This window comes from Lacerta agilis, chromosome 6, assembly GCF_009819535.1.
Source record: "Lacerta agilis isolate rLacAgi1 chromosome 6, rLacAgi1.pri, whole genome shotgun sequence".
In the NCBI taxonomy this organism is placed as follows: domain Eukaryota; kingdom Metazoa; phylum Chordata; class Lepidosauria; order Squamata; family Lacertidae; genus Lacerta; species Lacerta agilis.
The window spans coordinates 93,605,296-93,623,314 of NC_046317.1; the positions used below are offsets into that span (position 1 = coordinate 93,605,296).

Consider the following 18,019-nt stretch of genomic DNA (forward strand, 5'->3'; position numbering starts at 1 on the left):
TGTACTATTTCCTCTGCCTATCCAATACAGAAAACTGTAGAAACATCAAATCATCACCAAAATTCAACAGATTTCCTTGGTTCCAAAGGCTAATGACTCCTCTGGAAGAGGGGGATCCGGGGCTCCCCCTGACTCCATAATCCCTTAAGGAGGTGGTCCCATACTCCTTGCTCCCCCCCCCGCCACAAGGTGTGAACTTAGCCACACAATAAGGGGCAGGAGGCAGTCCAGGGCAGCACTTGCCCCAGACAGAAGTCCTTGGGGATGGTGGATTGAATCCTGCTACTTTCAAAGGAGAAGCACAGGAAAGCCTTGCAGCTAGGGCTATTTGTAAATGCTTCTTGGGAGCAAGTACTTGAAAGGAGTCAGGAACAAGGATGATGAATGGGTGGGGGGGGGGTGGGCTCATTGTTCTACCTGCCAAACACTCCTCCTTTGTGACATACTTGTGATGTGTCGGTGATGCTGTTGAAAGGTGTATTGTGGGAAATGGAGAGAGGTCTTAAAAGTTCTCGCAACCCCATGCTCAGGGTTTCTATTCTTTGTGTGTTTGAACCTTGTTGCAACAAATACAGATCAGGTCTACTGGCTGCTGTTTTGTTTCTTTAACTTGGCTGGAGACTCCTTTTGCTGACCAGAGGGACTCGCGGGGAGTGGCACCCCATGAGCTGGGCAGCAGAGTAAGTCCGCACCCCAGGATCTTTTCCCTTATCAGCTGCTAGCCAGAAGCAGCAGTGCTTCCGAACACCCATTGCTGGGGAGAGGGCTCATGTGTGTGTTTGGGTCTCACATTTAGACATAGGACATGCAACACTTGGGCAAAATGAGAATTAAAGCAACAGAATGTGCTCAGAGAAATGTTTCTGAATATGTTAACAAAGTTCTGTTAAAGAGTATATATATCATAATCATTACAGATGTGAAATGATGTATATTATCACATATGCTTAAATTGTTGAGCATTAGTAAAATGTATTTTGTATCAATAACAATTTTAATGTATTGGGAGAAAGAGGGAAATTAGGATATATACCTCATGCCCACCAAACTGCTGTAAACTTTGGATTCTGTTCTGCCATATGCCTCGTTATTCATATAATTAATAAAATCACACCAAGATGCATAAAAATGTTCGTTCCTTTTGGCCTCTTGCCACTTTTTGTGCCAGTTTTTCCAATAACGCTGTTTGACAAATTGCATTGATCCATCGTCAGTAATCAAGATGCTGGACTGGAAGGGCCAGTGGCCTGATCCAGAAGGCTATTCCACGGTCTCACGAGAGGGCTGTTGGCTGCGGGTTTCCAAGAGTGAAAGAAGGAAGGTGGGTCCTGTGACTGGATTTCTCCACATATCTCATTTAGACATTTCATGTAACTGGTGGTATTGTAACCAATCCATAATACAGCTCCTTGCGTTTTCCATTGATTTCAGTTTGGGTCATTGTCCCCCTCCCCCATGTAAAGTGCAGCAATTCCCTGTCCCCACTTTGTCTCTCGTTTCTGCCCCCCCCCCAATGAAATCTGGCGCTTCCCAACCCGCTCTTGGGCTTCCTGGGTGTGTCTGGCAGCAGTCGGGACAGAGCCACCTCGGTCTGGTTCAGCCAGCAGGGTCTCTTCCCAAGAGAATCTCTCTGTTGTATCTAAAGGAAGGAGAAAAGCAAAGAAGGAAAACGGTTCTGATAAACTCTTCCAGGTGGTGAGAAAACAGAGGCTCTCTTTTCTTCAGGAACAGGATTTATTTACTGTGGCCCAAGGACCGCCTTGGGAAGAAAGTGATGCATGTTGAGCAGGTCCAGAAGAGGGAGACGTGAGACCAGAGATCCAGATTGGGAAGGAAGGAGCCCCCCCCCCCGTGTCACGTTAACCGGACGCCCCACCTCCTGTTCAGAAGTGCTGGTTGTGCCCCTTGCGCTCCCAATGCAGCAGGCTGCTCAGAGTTCCCTCCCGTTGCCCCGTCTCTGAAAAGGACATCCATGGACCTGAAAAACCCCTGAAAGAAAAGGCTGCCCCCAATCAACAAGGGAGGGGGGGTGATATAAGCCTTTCCCTGTGAGTATTTCCATTCTTCAGCAGGACTTCCACAAGGCTAAACCGTTCTGAGCTTCTTCATTTGAGAGAATATATTCTCTGTCTACTTATTAAATCTGTATGCCACCCTTCACCTGAAGATCTCAGGGCAATTCACAGGATAAAAATAGGAGATGAAAACACAAAATGCGTAATAAAAACAAAGAACCAACCTCTACCTATCTTCTGTTATGTTACAACGTGGGGTCACCCAGTGAGGCCAGTTTGGCAGTAGGTGCTCAACAGGATAAAGTGCACACACACACACGTGAGCGATACACAATTAGCTTACAGAATTCATTGCCACAAGATGAGGTGATGACAGCTAGCATATACAGTTGTACCTTGGAAGCTGAACGCCATGGGAGTCGGAACATTTTGGCTCCCGAACGCTCCGAACCTGTAAGTGAATGTTCCGGTTGTCAGACGATTTTCAGAAGCTGGACATCTGGCATGGCTTACGATTGGCTGCAGGAGCTTCCTGCAGCCAATCAGAAGCTGCGCCTTGGTTTCCAAATGTTTTGGAAGTGAACAGACTTCTGGAACGGATTCAGTTTGACTTCCGAGGTACGACTGTACGGTGTCTTAAAGAGGCTCGGAAGAATGAAGCAGCGGGAGGCAAGTCTGCTGAGCAGTGTCACGGGGAGCTGGCAGCAACACACACTACTGACTAAATGGAACCTCTGTGTTCAGGGGCACTGTACCCCTTCAGGTCCTATCCACCATTCTATCTATTTTAAGGTGTTTAAAGCATAGATGAGCCTGAGTGGTTGCACATCTGCCATTCTTCTTTGCTCCCACAGAATGGGGAAATGGGGTCTCTCCCACCTAAGAAAAAGTACGTCTCAAAGGCAGATAATGTGCAGATTCATGTCTGCACACTGCAAATGTATCTTAGTGCTACAGAGCACAGCTGTCCTGGCTAGAGGCTGATGGGGTGGGGTAGGAGCTTTTGATGGTGGACAAGACTTACCGGTAATCTGGAGGGTTTTTTGTGCTCTTATTGGAATTACCATTTGTCTCTATTGTTATACATTATTATGAATTACCTGTGGCCTGTTTAAACTTACCGTATGCTTACTGAGATGTTTTCGTTTATTATTGTTTAATAATGGGCACATACGTGTATATATATATATATATATATATTAGTGTAGTTTGTGAATTTGGACCCATCACACCAAAAATCGGGTGAAGTCATGCCAAAGTCACATTTCAGTCTGCCATCTGGATTCAAAATGACTCCTGGCTTCCAAATTCGGTGTGAAATTCATTTTTATGTAAAATCACCTAATCTGCCGTTCCCAAAACAATATGCGAACACAGCCGTCTTTCCAAATCTGCACTTCTCTGAATGTTGCAGTGCAGTTTTCTTTCTTTTTTAAAATTAGTTTTTATTAAGGTTTTTTTTTGTGTGACAAAGAAAACAGGTAAACAGAGAGTGGTAGATTATTGTCTCCATATTTGCAGTTTTCAAGCCAAAGAACATATTCAGAAATGAGCATATTAGGGGAATAGGTACATCAAAATAGTATGCAGACTGAATTATAATAGGGGCTAGCGCTTGCAAAACTGCATGCAAGAATTTGTATTATGGGAGGAACGCACACTTAATATGCTGATGAAAAGTTGCAAAAAGATCCAGAGATGTGCGAGAACTGAAGATTGGGAGAAGAGGAGAAAAGGTGGAAAGCCAAGTCTGGTTCCCTCCCTCCCTCCCTCCCTCCCCACCTTTCAGCTACACATCCCCATCTCAGCCAGGTGCCACATTTTTAAGACTGGAGGAGTTCAAATGCAGAGCAAACCGCTTTTTCCAGTTGCCAATGTTTTGTTCTTTCTTTATCCTGAGCTGCGTTGGCAGCAGCAACCAAACAGCTGAAATGAAATCGGTTTGATCTATTTAATCTACAGGAGACACCGGGACAAAGCAGGCGTGTGTCCGTTGTGCTCTGTGATTTCTGCCTCTCTCCTCCATCTGCCGTCAGAAATTTGGGTTTTCTGCCAGCCCCCTCGCATGCAGCCTGGACACGCATCCAAGCCGTTCACATCCCCAAGGCTCCTGCTCATTGACAAGCGGCTTGCGGTGCCACGGCTGGCTTGCTTGAGTACCAGAGACATCACTGCTGTTGCCGAGTGTTGCTTCTCGGGGGTCAAAAAGGCATCCTGGCTGGCCTTGAAGTTTGACTTGGAGCCAGGCATACTTACGCACCCAGTTGTGTTGTTAACCCACCGCTTTCCTCGCTGCCCGATTCCACAGCAGCCCGACCAGACGCATGGCTAGGGGTGGGGGACAAATCCAGATTCATGTCTAGTTTGCATTGCTTGAACCAATTTGCAAAGCTATGCTTTGAAATTTGCACTTCTCTTAACTTTGCAGTGGAGTTCTCCAAACAGTGCACACACAAACAATTATAAATTAGTGACAAAAGAATACAAAAAAGCATAATATAAGAGAAATACTGCTTTCTTAAGCGTTTTTATGGACTGGTTGGATGAGAGATGATTGAGTGCTGGGGCGTCAGAAGGTATTTGGGTAGGGGATGAACAGCTATGATGATGTGTATCTTTTGCCATATAGTGTGTGTCCTAATGGAAATGCAGACAATTTGGCAGGGGTCAGCAAACTTTTTCAGCAGGGGGCCGGTCCACTGTCCCTCAGACCTTGTGGGGGCCGGACTATATTTTGAAAAAAAAATATGAACAAATTCCTATGCCCCACAAATAACCCAGAGATGCATTTTAAATAAAAGCACACATTCTACTCATGTCAAAACACGCTGATTCCCGGACCGTCTGCGGGCCGCATTTAGAAGGCGATTGGGCCAGATCCGGCCCCCGGGCCTTAGTTTGGGGACCCCTGCTCTTTGGGCTCTGGTGAAGCATCATTGAATGATGCCCTTACCAGTTGGGAATATGGTGTGAGCCTCTGTACTTGAACCCCAAGGGGAATTTACCCACAAGACTCTTTCCCAGAAAGTTCTGGGTGTGATACGCAGGAAAACAGCAGTATACAAGGCAATAAATACTCGCTAAGACCTGACTTCTCCAGAGGAAAAGGAGAGAAGAGACTGGCTTGTGATACTGAAGATCTTGGCATCAGTCAAGTTTCTTTTCCCTATTTACGCACATCGTTTTACATGCATGTTGCTTTAGTTCATATCCCCAAACCTAAAGTCTGAAACCAGAGCAGCGCTCAATGGCTCCTTAAGAACGTCATTACAGCAATTCAGGTTGCATTCATTTGTTAATCCGTGTTAATCCATGTCATGTTTGTTATGTTACTATCAAAATCGCCATGGTGAAGTCTTCAGAAACAAATTACCCGTCAAATTTCTGCACAAGTTAATGCTTGCATCATAAATTTGGGAGTTTGGATCATTTTGATAATTTATGTTACGATGTGTGTTGTGCATGCTGTTGCTTGGATCTCGAAGGCGCCTCGAGGGCTTTCTGGTGAGGTTGCAAAGCAGCATTCCCCGGGGATTTGGAGCCACGTGGCCTCAGGATCTGCCCTTGGGACTTTCCCAAGACCACATCAGCTCTCCTCAGGTTACACCCTCCGGTGAATAATGTGATTGTGCTTCTTTCTTGCGGCCAGGGAGGATGAAGTGGGTGTGCAGAACAAACCTCGTGAGTCTTGTGTGAGTGGAATGTAGCTATTGTTGAGGAAGTTGGGCATGTTCAGCCGGGAGAAGAGCAGACTGAGGTGTCACCTGAGAGCCGTCTTCAACGATCTGAAGAGAAATTGGAGCAAGAGTTTTCTTCTGCTCCAGCAAGGACTCAAACCAATAGATTCAAATGGCAAGAAAGGAGATTCCGGCTGAACATTTGTTGTTGTTTAGTCGTGTCTGACTCTTCGTGACCCCATGGGACCAAAACACGCCAGGCACTCCTATCCTCCACTGCCTCCCGCAGTTTGGCCAAACTCATGCCAGTCGCTTCGAGAACACTGTCCAACCATCTCATCCTCTGTCGTCCCCTTCTCCTTGTGCCCTCCATCTTTCCCAGCATCAGGGTCTTTTCCAGGGAGTCTTCTCTACTCATGAAGTGGCCAAAGTACTGGAGCCTCAGCTTCAGGATCTGCCCTTCCAGTGAGCACTCAGGGCTGATTTCTTTGAGAATGGATAGGTTTGATCTTCTTGCAGTCCATGGGACTCTCAAGAGTCTCCTCCAGCACCAGAATTCAAAAGCATCAATTCTTCGGCGATCAGTCTTCTGAACATTAGGAAGAGCTTTTTGAGGGCAGGAACTATTCAGCAGTGTGACGGACTTCACTGGAGACTTAAGCAGAGGTTGGATGGCCATCTGTCGGGTGCTTTAGCTGTGATTCCTGTATTGCAGGGGGTTGGACTAGATGAGCCTTGGGGGTCCCTTCCAACTCTGCCATTCTAGGGCGTGACGAGGTTTGCCACTGCTTGGATGGGAGTCCATTGCAGACATGTATGGAAAGCAATGCGGTGAAGATTGGGAGCAGATGCCTCTGGGCGTGTATTTGGAAGTGCATCTGGTGCGTGCCGAAACAGTCAAAGAGACTTATCCCAGCTTAAAGGCTAACAAGTTTATTATAGCATGAGGTTTCAGGAACTCAATCCCACTTAGTCACATGCACGAAGTGAAATCTTCATTGGCAGGTATATAAAAGAATTGTAAGGTGGGAGTTGAATAGCAATGAGATGCAAAAAGTACAGTCAGTGATCGTTAGGGCTTAAATTAAGTTAAATAGGCACGTGTTTCACCATTTTTAAGTATCGGATTGATTATCATTGCTGAGATTCTCTTATTAACACCCGTAGTGGAGCTGGGAAACACTTGCAGGAAATAGTCTTGGACGACACAAAATACATCTTGGCATTTGGAAGCTAATTAAGACATCTAGTTTGGTTTTTTAAAAAACAAAAACAAAAAACCTTTGTCTCTGTTTAGCCCACAATTCTTGGCATTCAACTTTCTGGTGAATGCTGTTTCATATTGCGTTGTAACACGACACCATCCCGATCTCCAAGCGGTGAGAGATTGGGGGTTCCAGGCACACAGGTTCGGTTTACTTAGAATGAAGGTCAGCATAGACTATGGTGTCTTTAGGATTATATGGGTTTATTTACACTTATAAACAACCTGAGCATAAGCTTGGGGGGGGGGGCGCGGCTCACAACATTAACACACCAACAGATCGTACTTCTCCATTCGTCACAGCTTTGGATCCAGCACAGAACAAAAAGGTCTCTGTGTCTCCAGCTTCCAACCTGCTTCCAACTCAGCTCCCATCTCCAAACATTGGCTCTTCTACCTAGCAGCTAGGTGAGGGGGGTGCAGGAAAATCCCACCCATTAGCCCGGAGGGCTTCACGCCTTAGCTGTAGCTCTGGCAAACTGGCCCCCTCTTTGGGGATGCTGATGAGGCTACTCGAGTGGCCAGGTAAGCTCATTTTCTTAGAAAGAAACTTGTCTGACCAAATCAGCAGCCACTTAATTAGATTGTAAGTACAGGACCCCAAGAACTGGAAGGGGCTCAGGGCATCATCCTGACCACACCTGCAGATCTTGAGCTGATCCTGGCAAGCCAGTCTAGTGCCAGTCTCTTGGAACGGAAGCCCAAGCAGGTGGTTGCCTCTGCAGAAGACGGAAGTGATGCTGAGGCTGAGCTCTGTCCAAAGTCAACGGCAGCAGAACAAAGAGGAGTTTGAAGCAAAGCTCTCTTCCTCTTCCTCCTCCTCCTCCTCCTCCTCCTCGCTCACTGTTGTGTGACATCCTACGGAAGTTATGAGAGGCTTGAAAGGAGGACCTGGGGTCCCTTGCAGACAACGCCTCGGTCTTGGCCTCCAGGAGAAAATATGACTGCTGCCAAAATAAATCCCTCTGCAAATCTCCCCTTAACACCCATTTCCCCAAGGCACATCCTGGCAAGCAAGAAGCGTTTACTTTCCTGGTTCTGAGCCGAGACCTGACGGGGTCACCGTCGGCCACATCTGTTTTCCATGTATCTGCTCTCTTCGTGCGTAAAACAAGGGTGGGGGTGGGCATCTGATTTTTACAATGAACAACGTCCCTGCGAGGGAGGGCAGCCAAACACGCCCATGACTGTGTGGACATAAGAAGAGAGGAAGATGTCTTAGACTGAGTCAGATCTTTGGTGTGTCTCGCTAAGTATTGCCTATGCTAATTTGCTTCAGCTCTCTGGGGTGTCAGGCAGGAGTCTCCCAGCCCTACAGGAATATGCCAGAGGGGATTGAACCCGCAGCCTTCTGCATGCAAGGCAGGTGCTGAGTTAGGGCCCTTCCCTAAATCAGGAAGCTTTACTTCCCTCCTGGGGTAAAGCTAGTAGCCCCACAGAGGAAAATGTATCTGTAGGCAAATGTATTTCTGTTGCTGTTCATAAGCAGATCCTGCTGCATCAGAGCAATGGCCCATCTAGTCCAGCATCCTGCTCTCACAGGGCCCAACCAGATGCCCCAAAGTCGAACACAAGAACCCTCTCCCCTCCTGCGGTTTCCAGCAACTGGGATCCAGAAGCATTGCTGCCTCCAGCTGTGCAGGCAGAGCTGAGCCATCCTGGCTAGGAGCCATAGCTGTCAAGTATCCCGTATTGGCCGGGATTCCCCCGTTTCCCACTCCTATCCCGGATGACTCAAAAACCCGTATATTCCCGGGTTGTGTGAGAAAGTGGATGGGGTGCTTTGGGGCAGCGCCCCGAGAAACGTGCCCCCCGCTCAACAGCTTGTTTCGCTCCCCTTGGGCCGTGAGCCTTGCAGGCCTCCCGGCAGAGCCGGCTCCTCGTCTGGGCGGAGGTGGTGAAATAGAGACAGGAGGGTGGGCCCACGGACGGGGCTGGCCCGGCGGAGCGACCTCAGCCAGGTAGAGCGAGCTTGGGAGCCTCATGCGCGCTGCTGTCGGGCGGGAGTGAGAGAGGCGAGGCTCCATTCCTGCCGCTTTCACGCCGAGGCGCGCCTTCCACATGGCTACGCAGGTGCTGAGCATGAGCACCCGCCTGGGGCCCAAGGAACCCGTCTTCACGCAGCTCAAGCCCATGCTGGGCGGCCGGGAAGCCACGCAGTTCCCGGGGCAGGGAGGGTCCCGAGGAGATCAAGCAGCAGCAACCGGGCGCAGGAGCCAGGATCCCCAGCGAGGAGATGGCACAGGTAAGCCCAGGGCGCGGTTAATCAGGAGTGGAGCCTCGGCATCTTTTCCCATCAGCATTAAAATATATAATATTTTGCCGCGTTCTAGCTGCTCTGCCCACTTTTGCGTCTGGCTCCGCCCACCACCGTCATGTGACTGTCATAGGTGAGGCTGCTGATCCCTTATTTTCAAATCCGAAAGTTAACAGCTATGCTAGGAGCCTCTTTTAAAGGCATCTGGCTTGGTGGCTATCTCTGCTTCCTTCCTGCAGGAATAATAATAATAATAATAATAATAATAATAATAATAATAATAATAATTTATTTGTACTCCGCCCATCTGGCAGGGTCTCCCCAGCCACTCTGGGCGGCTTCCATCAAATATTAAAATACATTTAAAATATCACAGATTAAAAACTTCCCTAAACAGGGCTGCCTTCAGGTATTTTCTGAATGTCAGGTAGTTGTTTATTTCCTTGACCTCTGATGGGAGGGCGTTCCACAGGGCGGGCGCCACCACCGAGAAGGCCCTCTGCCTGGTTCCCTGTAGTTTTGTTTCTTGCAGTGAGGGAACCGCCAGAAGGCCCTCGGAGCTGGATCTCAGTGTCCGGGCTGAATGATGGGGATGGAGATGCTCCTTCAGGTCTACTGGGCCGAGGCCGTTTAGGGCTTTAAAGGTCACCACCAACACCACAACCAATTGTGCTTGGAAACATACTGGGAGCCAATGTAGATCTCTCAGGACCGGTGTTATGTGGTCTCAGCAGCCACTCCCAGTCACCAGTCTAGCTGCCGCATTCTGGATTAATTGCAGTTTCCGGATCACCTTCAAAGGTAGCCCCACTTAGAGTGCATTGCAGTAGTCCAAGCGGGATATAACCAGAGCATGCACCACTCTGGCAAGACAGTCTGCGAGAGGGAGTTCCACAGTTTAACTCAGGGCTGCATGAAGAAGGGCTTTCATTTATCTGTTCAGCTTCATTGGATGTGCACGAGCTCTAGTGTTAGGAGAGAGGGAGAAAAAACATGTCATTATCCACTTTCTCTGTGCCACGCACAATTTTAAAAACGTTTATGCTGTTGCCTCTTACTTGCTTTTTCTCTAAACAAAAAGTCCCAAATGCTGCAACTGTTCTTCATAGGGGAGGAGTCTCTTCGTTCCCTTGATCATTTTGGTTGTTCCTTTCTGAACCTTTCCCAACTCTACAATATCCTTTTTTGAGGCGAGGCGACTAGAACGGTTACACAGTATTCCAAATGCGGTTGCATCATAGATTTGTATAACAGCATCATGATTCAGGCAGTCTTGCTTCCGACTCCTTTCCTAATGATCCCCAGCACAGAATTTGCCTGCCTCACAACTGCCGCACACTGGGTCAACATCTTCATGACCCCAAAGTCTCGTTCCTGGTCCATCACTGCCCGTTCAGACCCTGTGAGCGCATATGTGAAAATCAAGGTGTTGTGTGTGTTTTTGCCCTGACAAATGATACTGCCGTTCTGGAATCTGGAAGCCCCTTCAAATAAACCTTTTCTCTGATTCTGGGCAAGGTTATTCTGCTATTCCAGGCAGAAGGAGGGAGGTGGCCGTCAATATTATCCCTGCCAAGCAGTGGAAAGGCTGTGTCACTCCCAAACCAGCACAAGACGGCTGTCGGGGACAGCCAAGACCTGCTGCCCTCCCTGCAGCCGCAACAGGTCATGTTCAGTCAAGGCCCACTGTGGAGAAGACAAGCAAGCCAGCAAGCCAGGGAAGGGAGGCAGCTACTCTTCGGAGCCTGAGGGGTCTCCCTGTGGGTGTCAAAATGCATCTGGCCGTTCCTTAATTCAGCATTCGGCGTGGGGCAACGAGAGAGCCTTTCGGAGCCAGAACTCAGGCTGGCTTTTGCATCCTTTGCAGGGATGGAGCATGGAGGCGTTCTGTTTTGCTCACTTCACATTTGGCCGGCGCTGCCTGCTGGCTGATCTCATGGCCGAGGGGCCGGTCCATGCTGCTCCTGGAGAGGAAAACACGTCGGCAAGCCAGCGGCACATTCGCCTGGTTGTTCTACAAGGCAGGGACCAAAACAAGCTTAGCTGCCAGCGTCAGCCTGGGCTGAAACCTTTTCCCTATAGATTTTTGTAGTGTGCGCATGGATGCTTTTGTTTTTGTGGATGAGGGTTTCGTACATGCAGATGCTCTGATTCATTTTTTTTAAAGGACTTTATTAAGTGGTCAGAATGTTTCACAACGAAACAAAGAGTCAAGGAGTAACTTGCTGCTATAAATCCATACTACCTGATTGGAACGAAAAAAGGAGGTTCAATCTAAAGTCAGACTAGAAAAATAAGATTTTTGTAACATACGCATGGATTAAGCAAGAGGCACATGATGCCTGAGCTGTTAGGGTAAGAAACTGGACAGGGCACAGAGTGATTCAGTGGGGTGATGGTGAGGTCTCCACACCCTCTGTCAGTGCCACAGCCAAGATCTGCTCCCAGCAATGCAAACACTATTCAGCCAGACTGAGAGGCATATCTGTGCAAATGTCAATACTCTGCTCAGGTGGTGCCAGTCTGGTGGGAGGGTGGGAGCGGAAGCCTCCTTTGAATGTGACACACAGGGACTGAAAGCTCTCTGTGGGACAAGTCAGAGCGAGGGTGGGGGCCGCAGCGCTGCAGGGCAAGCTTTAGCAAAGGGCAGCTCCAGTTTCCTAGGGAAATAAAAGCAAATATGGAGGATTCAGGAGACTATCTGCTCCCCCGGGAAACCAGGAAGTCTGAGCCCGAAGCTCCGCATTTAGCTTAATCTGCAGTGTGAAATCAAAAGTCCAGCTGGAAGATACAAAGGCAGCTTTCCTAAACCCAGGGCCCTCCAGATGTTTTGGAGTACAGCTTCCATTTCCCCCTCCCAGCACAGATTCACATCCATCAGCCCCAGCATCATACAGCCCCTGTCTGGGGATGGTGGGGTTTGTTGCTGTGGCTCAAGGATTGAAAACCTGCCTCGCCTGCAAGAGCCCCCAGGTTCCACCTCCAACAGGACTGAGAAGAGGTTTCTGGATCAGGCCAATGTCACATCCAGTCCTGTCCTGTCTCCTGTCTACACAGGGGCTGACCAGGCGCTTGTGGGGAACCTGCAAACAGGATTTGGGCACAAAAGCAATTCTCACTTCCTCTGGTTTCCAGAAACTTGGATTATTCCTCCAATGGTGGTGGTAGTCATTAGTAGCCATTGATAGCCTTGGATTGGAGGAATCATTGAGTTGGGAGGGACCCCAAGGGTCATCTAGTCCAACCCCCTACAATGCAGGAATAACAGCTAAAGTATCCCTGGCAGATGGCCATCTGACCTCTGTTTACAAACCTCCAAAGAAGGAGAGTCCAAAACCTCCTGAAGGAGACCGTTCCACTGTCAAAACAGCTCTTTCACTATAAGGAATTTCTTCCTGATGTTGGAATCTCTTATCTTGTAATTTGAAGCCACTGGTTCAGGTCTCCGGAGCAGGAGAAAACAAGGTTGCTCCCTCTTCCATGGGGCAGCCCTTCAGAAACTGGAAGATGGCACTCATATCACCTTTCTCAGTCTCCTCTTTTCCAGGGTAAACATACCCAACTCCCTCAACTGTTCCTCATAAGGCATGGGTCAAGACCCCACTGCAAGGGCGGAGACACAATAAGATTCCTCCCACTCCAGACTTCAGAATCAGCCCTAGAAATTCACCAAAGAGTCTGGTGGTTCCTGGGGGGTGGGGGGACTCTGCATGAGTCTCTGTTTCTGCTTTAATGTCTAAGGGGTGAATTGCAGGGTTGACAGGAAGGCAAACGGCATCTGCTGAGATGATGAAGAATTCTTGACTCAGCTTTTCTCAGAAGCGGCTGCTGATTCTTCAAGTCACATCACCCTCCAGTTTACTCCTTGGTTGTCTAAGCAAACCGTTAAGTCAAGCGTGTTGACTTAGAAATAACTTGAGACAGTCAAGAAGAAACTTAGAGATAAAGACAGCAGAGACTTTGAAAAAGACTGGGAACCATTTATGTTGTACTTACAGAAACATTGTAAAGAAGTGGACTCACTAGCAGGGTTTGAGTAAACATTTAAAATTAACAAAACAAGCATAGAGATTAAGGTGCAAAAATTGGAAAATAACAAGAACAGAACAATATTCAATTTAAAGAATGCAATATTAAGGTGTAAGAAAACAAGCAGGAGAAGTCAATATGTAAAGAACCAGAAGAGGAAGTTGGGGGTGTGTGTATATGGGAATTGTGTTTTTCTTTTTCTCTGAAATAATGTCATTGTGATGAATATAAAACTTACATTTAATAAGAACAATTTTTTAAAAAAGAGAGACAGTCAAGAAGGCGGCAGCTGCTGCACACATGTGGCGAGGCAAGCAGGCGGAAGGTCATTGGAGAGATCCGAGCCATGGAGTTAAGCATAGCAGAGAAAAAGTCCTCCTTCATCCACTGCATAGTTAAACTTTGGAACTCCCTTCCACATGAAGTAGTGATGGTGGCTTTATAAATCCATGCAGCTATTTGCCACGATGGCTCTGCTCTGCTGCCACAGTCAGAGCTAGCAATGCTTCTGGATTGCTGGAAATAGCAGTAGGGGAGAGATCTCTTGTGGTCGAATCCTGCCTGCAGGTCTCCCTTTGGGGCATCTAGTGAGAACAGAATGCTTGGCTAGGTGAGACATTGGTCTCATCCAGCAGCCGCCTCTTGTGTCCTTATGATTGTTCAGTCATAGAATTGTAGAATCGTAGAATTTTAGAGTTGGAAGGGTTCCCGAGAGTCATCTAGTCCATCCCCTGCAATGCGTCCATGGCAAATGACCTTCCAACCTCCACTTAAAAACCTCCAAGGAAGGAGAGACCTCACCCTCCCAAGGGAGACCACTCCAGTGCCAAACAGTCCTTACTGTCAAAAAGTTCTTCCTGATGTTTAGTCGGAATCTCCTTTCTTGTAACATGAAGCCATTGGTTCAAGTCCTACCCTCTGCAGCAGGAGAGAACGAGCTTGCTCCATCTTTGATGTGACAGCCCTTGAGATATTTGAAGATGGCTCTCTGTCTCCTCTTTTCCAGGCTAAACATACCCAGCTCCCTCAACTGTTCCTCACAAGGCTTAGTTTCCAGACCCTGAATCATCTTGGTCGCCCTCCTCTGCACACCTTCCAGTTTGTCAACCTCCTTCTTAAATTGTGGTGCCCAGAACTGGACACAGTATTCCAGGTGTGGTCAGACCAAAGCAGAATAGAGCAGGACTATGACTTCCCTTGATCTGGACACTGGACTTCTGTTGATGCAGCCTAGAATAGCATTAGCTTTTTTTCTGCTGCCCTGTGGAATGCCCTCCCATCAGATGTCAAAGAAATAAACAACTATCTGACATTAAGAATACATCTGAAGGCAGCCCTGTTTAGGGAAGTTTTTAATGACTGAAGTTTTAATGTACTTTTAATCTTTTGTTGGAAGCTGCCCAGAGTGGCTGGGGAAGCCCAGCCAGGTGGGCGGGGTATAAATAATAAATTGTTGTTGTTGTTGTTACGTTGTTGTTGTTGTTGTCGTTGTCGTCATCATCATCATCACCATCATCACATTGTTGACTCATGTTCAGCTTGTGGTTTATTAAGACCCCCTGGATCCTATTCACATGTGCTACTTGCAAGCCTGACTGCCAATAGCCCACTCCTCCTCAGGGCCAGCGCGTCCATTAAGGCGAACTAGGCAGTTGCCTAGGGTGCCAAAATGGAGGGGGCGCTGGCCAGGCTTGGGGGGGGGGACAGGACGGGCTAGCAGCAGCTTCTCCACTGTAGCAGAGAGGTGCTGCTTGCCTCTCCACCACCCCCCACCTCCCGCTAAAGCAGGCTTTGGCGGGGGGGGGGCACCAGAAGGTGGTCTTGCCTAGGGCGCAAAAAACCTTAGCACCGGCCCTGCTTCTCCTCCATGAGTCTGCCTAATCCACTTTTAAAACCACCCGCGTTGGTGGCCATCTCTGCCTCCTGCAGCAGTGAGTTCCATTGTTTAATTCTGCACCGTGTGAAGAAACAACTTTCATCTCTCTCTTCTGAAACTTCCAAGGTTCAGCTTCACTGGATGTCTGTGAGTTCTAGAGTTAGGAGAGTGGGGGAATTCTTTCTCTCTGTCCACTTTCTCAATTCCAGATATAATTTCATAAGCTTCAGTCACGTTGCCTCTTACTCACCGTTTCTCAAGAGGATTGAGACCCACCCCTCCCTGTGAATGCCACAAAGGAGCCCCAGTTTTCAGGTGGGGGCAGCAATGGTGGCATCTTGTCCCCTAGGGGGAACGTGTGGCTCATCAGCCAGCTAGAGGGGGCTCTTTCTCCAGCTGTGCCACAATTGACTTGGTCACCGAAAAGCCCTCTCAGTCATTTTTCAAGTTCAACAAGTGCAGCCTTAATTTTCCCTGGAAATAGCGCTTGCATTTCGCCCCCCTCCTCCTCCCTCTTCCACAACTTTTGTTTGGCGACGGCCAGACATACACCCAGCCTGAGGGGTGTGTGTGTGTGTTTGTGTGCTCTCTGGATGACTATATAAGTGGACAGCCAGGGGAGCTGAGCTAGGAGCTCCTATTGCATTAGCAGGAGCAGGCGGAGGCAGCAGGAGAGACCAAGGAAGGGCATTGCAGGACTCCTGTGACGGGCAGCATGGCAGAAGGTAAAAAGAGAAAAGGGAAAGGAGATAGGCAGCTCTGTAGGGACGCTTCTCTCTGGCTTAGGGCAGAGATCCTAACTTCTTCCCACTGTCTTTCTGCAAATGCTTTTGCCTAATTGTAACACGATCATTGCAAAAGGATACCCAGGAATATTTGTGTGTGTATGCATGCTAACTCCAGAACGAGCGTGTTCCAAGTCGACTCACCGTCTCTATTAATGGCAACCCTTGTCAAAACAAACTGCACTCTTTTTACTCCTTGAAACTAAGCTGTCCACTCAGTCGTTGAAAGATGTTCTGCTTGTTAATTTTTTTTAATTTTTATTTTAAAGAAGAAATTCTCAATTGGGAAAAGTTGGGGTAAACAAGCAAAAGCAGTTGCTTGTGGCGTGTGTGAGTTTGGGGGCAGCAGTTAATTTATCCGTATAATACTGAAATGGTTTTTAATAACTTTTGCTTTTAAGTCAGAAAAATATACCAAAAAAGGGAAAATTTTGATGAAGAAGTTGGAATGTTTGAATAGGTTTTGCAAGCAGTTGCTAGAAAATGAAATATATATACTTATTTCAGATTGCTTCTTGCACGTCCAGGATTTATAACAGTTACAGCCCAATGGAATATTTTTTTTCTGCACAAACCCCACTGTAATTAAATTCCTGTCTTTAAGCTGAATATTTTCTGCAGCTATTCCCTCCCTGCATTGGCCAAGGAGACAAATCCACTTTCATGATTTCTGCCCATGCGTTTCGCTTTAGGAGACTCATCTTCAGATTCAGAACCGACCTCCTGCAGGTCTACGCAAATAATTGCTTTAGCGCGAAAAATTACAGAGAATTCCTTCTGCAGGTCTTGGCTTCCTTTCATCTTCCTCATCGCTCTTCTCTGAAGTTTAATTCTTGATTCCTCCATGTCCTTGTTATTAATAGGGAAAACATTGCTGGGTCTCTCAGGAGAGAATGGGTCATGAGATCCACAGCTTAAGAACAGGGGCTCTTGGCTTTGCTTTTTGCACAGACCGGTTTCATCTTCATCCGAGGTATCCTAAGCAATGCTCATTTCAGATCAGCTTTGCAAAAGTACACTTTCCTAGCACTTAGCTCGGCTCTGCTGGGTGACCTTGGGCTAGTCACACTTCTCTGAAGTCTCTCAGTCCCACTCACCTCACAGAGTGTTTGTTGTGGGGGAGGAAGGGAAAGGAGAATGTTAGCCGCTTTGAGACTCCTTTGGGTAGTGATAAAGCGGGATATCAAATCCAAACTCCTCTTCTTCTTCTTCTCTTCAGGCAAAGGGAAACGGGCCTTGCAAAACCTGAGCTGCTAGCTTAAACTACGCAGCCTCGTGCAAGACCCCAGCTGCTTTGCAAACTTACCAAGCATGAGCTGTTCTAAACCCTTGCAGGGGAGATTTGCAAGGCCACCTCTCCTCTCCCACTGGAATGGGCGCGAGGGCTATTTCTGAAGCCCCAGGTTCAAATCTCAGCTCAGCTGTGAAATTCACAGTCACCAGAACCATCACTTGGCTTCACTTAACTCACAGGGTTAAGTCCTTGTGAAAAGTGACAATTCTTGAGCTGGATGTTCTGTTTTCTCCCTTTCCCATCCTTCTACTTTATTACAAGAACAAAGAAGAAGCCATCAACCTGGGAAGGGGGCAGACTCTCTTTCACCAGAGGTTTATAAACAGAGGCTGGAGGGACACCCGTCAGGGATTCTTCTTCTGCGATTCCAGCATTGCAAGGGGGTTGGACTAGATGACCCTTGGGGGTACCTTCCAGCAATTCTATGGGGTGATTGTCTGCATGCTTTTAGACCTCTTATTTTCCAGTGATGCTTTACCAAGGAGTCCATTGGCCCTTGCAAACTGGTGCAACTTCTTTCCTCAGGAATATTGACACGGATGTTGTTCATGTAGCATAACGCTAAGTTTGCTATCTTGCGGTGTGCCTTCAGTGTGCATGGGTGGGCACTGGCAATGGAGAGCCCTAGGGTTATGGCACATGTGCAATCGTAACCGATACAAACTCAGAAGTTGGAAAAAGAACCTGCCCAGGCTCTGAGATGATAGATAGATAGATAGATAGATAGATAGATAGATAGATAGATAGATAGATAATTGTTTTAGTTCTGCTAGGGTTTTATTGCTTTCTAATGATTATCTTTGGTATGTTTTTAGCTTTTTA

The 18,019-nt window shown here is 47.7% G+C and overlaps 1 protein-coding gene across 1 annotated transcript in view; it reads left to right on the forward strand.

The window, feature by feature from the left end:
• Positions 1–15,742: 15,742 nt before the first annotated feature.
• The window catches only part of TGM2 (transglutaminase 2), a 62,619-nt gene continuing 60,342 nt past the window's right edge, over positions 15,743–18,019 (forward strand). The window contains exon 1 of the mRNA XM_033153895.1: positions 15,743–15,843. Within this exon, the coding sequence (XP_033009786.1) occupies positions 15,834–15,843 (10 nt within the window). The 5' untranslated portion in view covers positions 15,743–15,833. The remainder of the gene's footprint in view (positions 15,844–18,019) is intronic.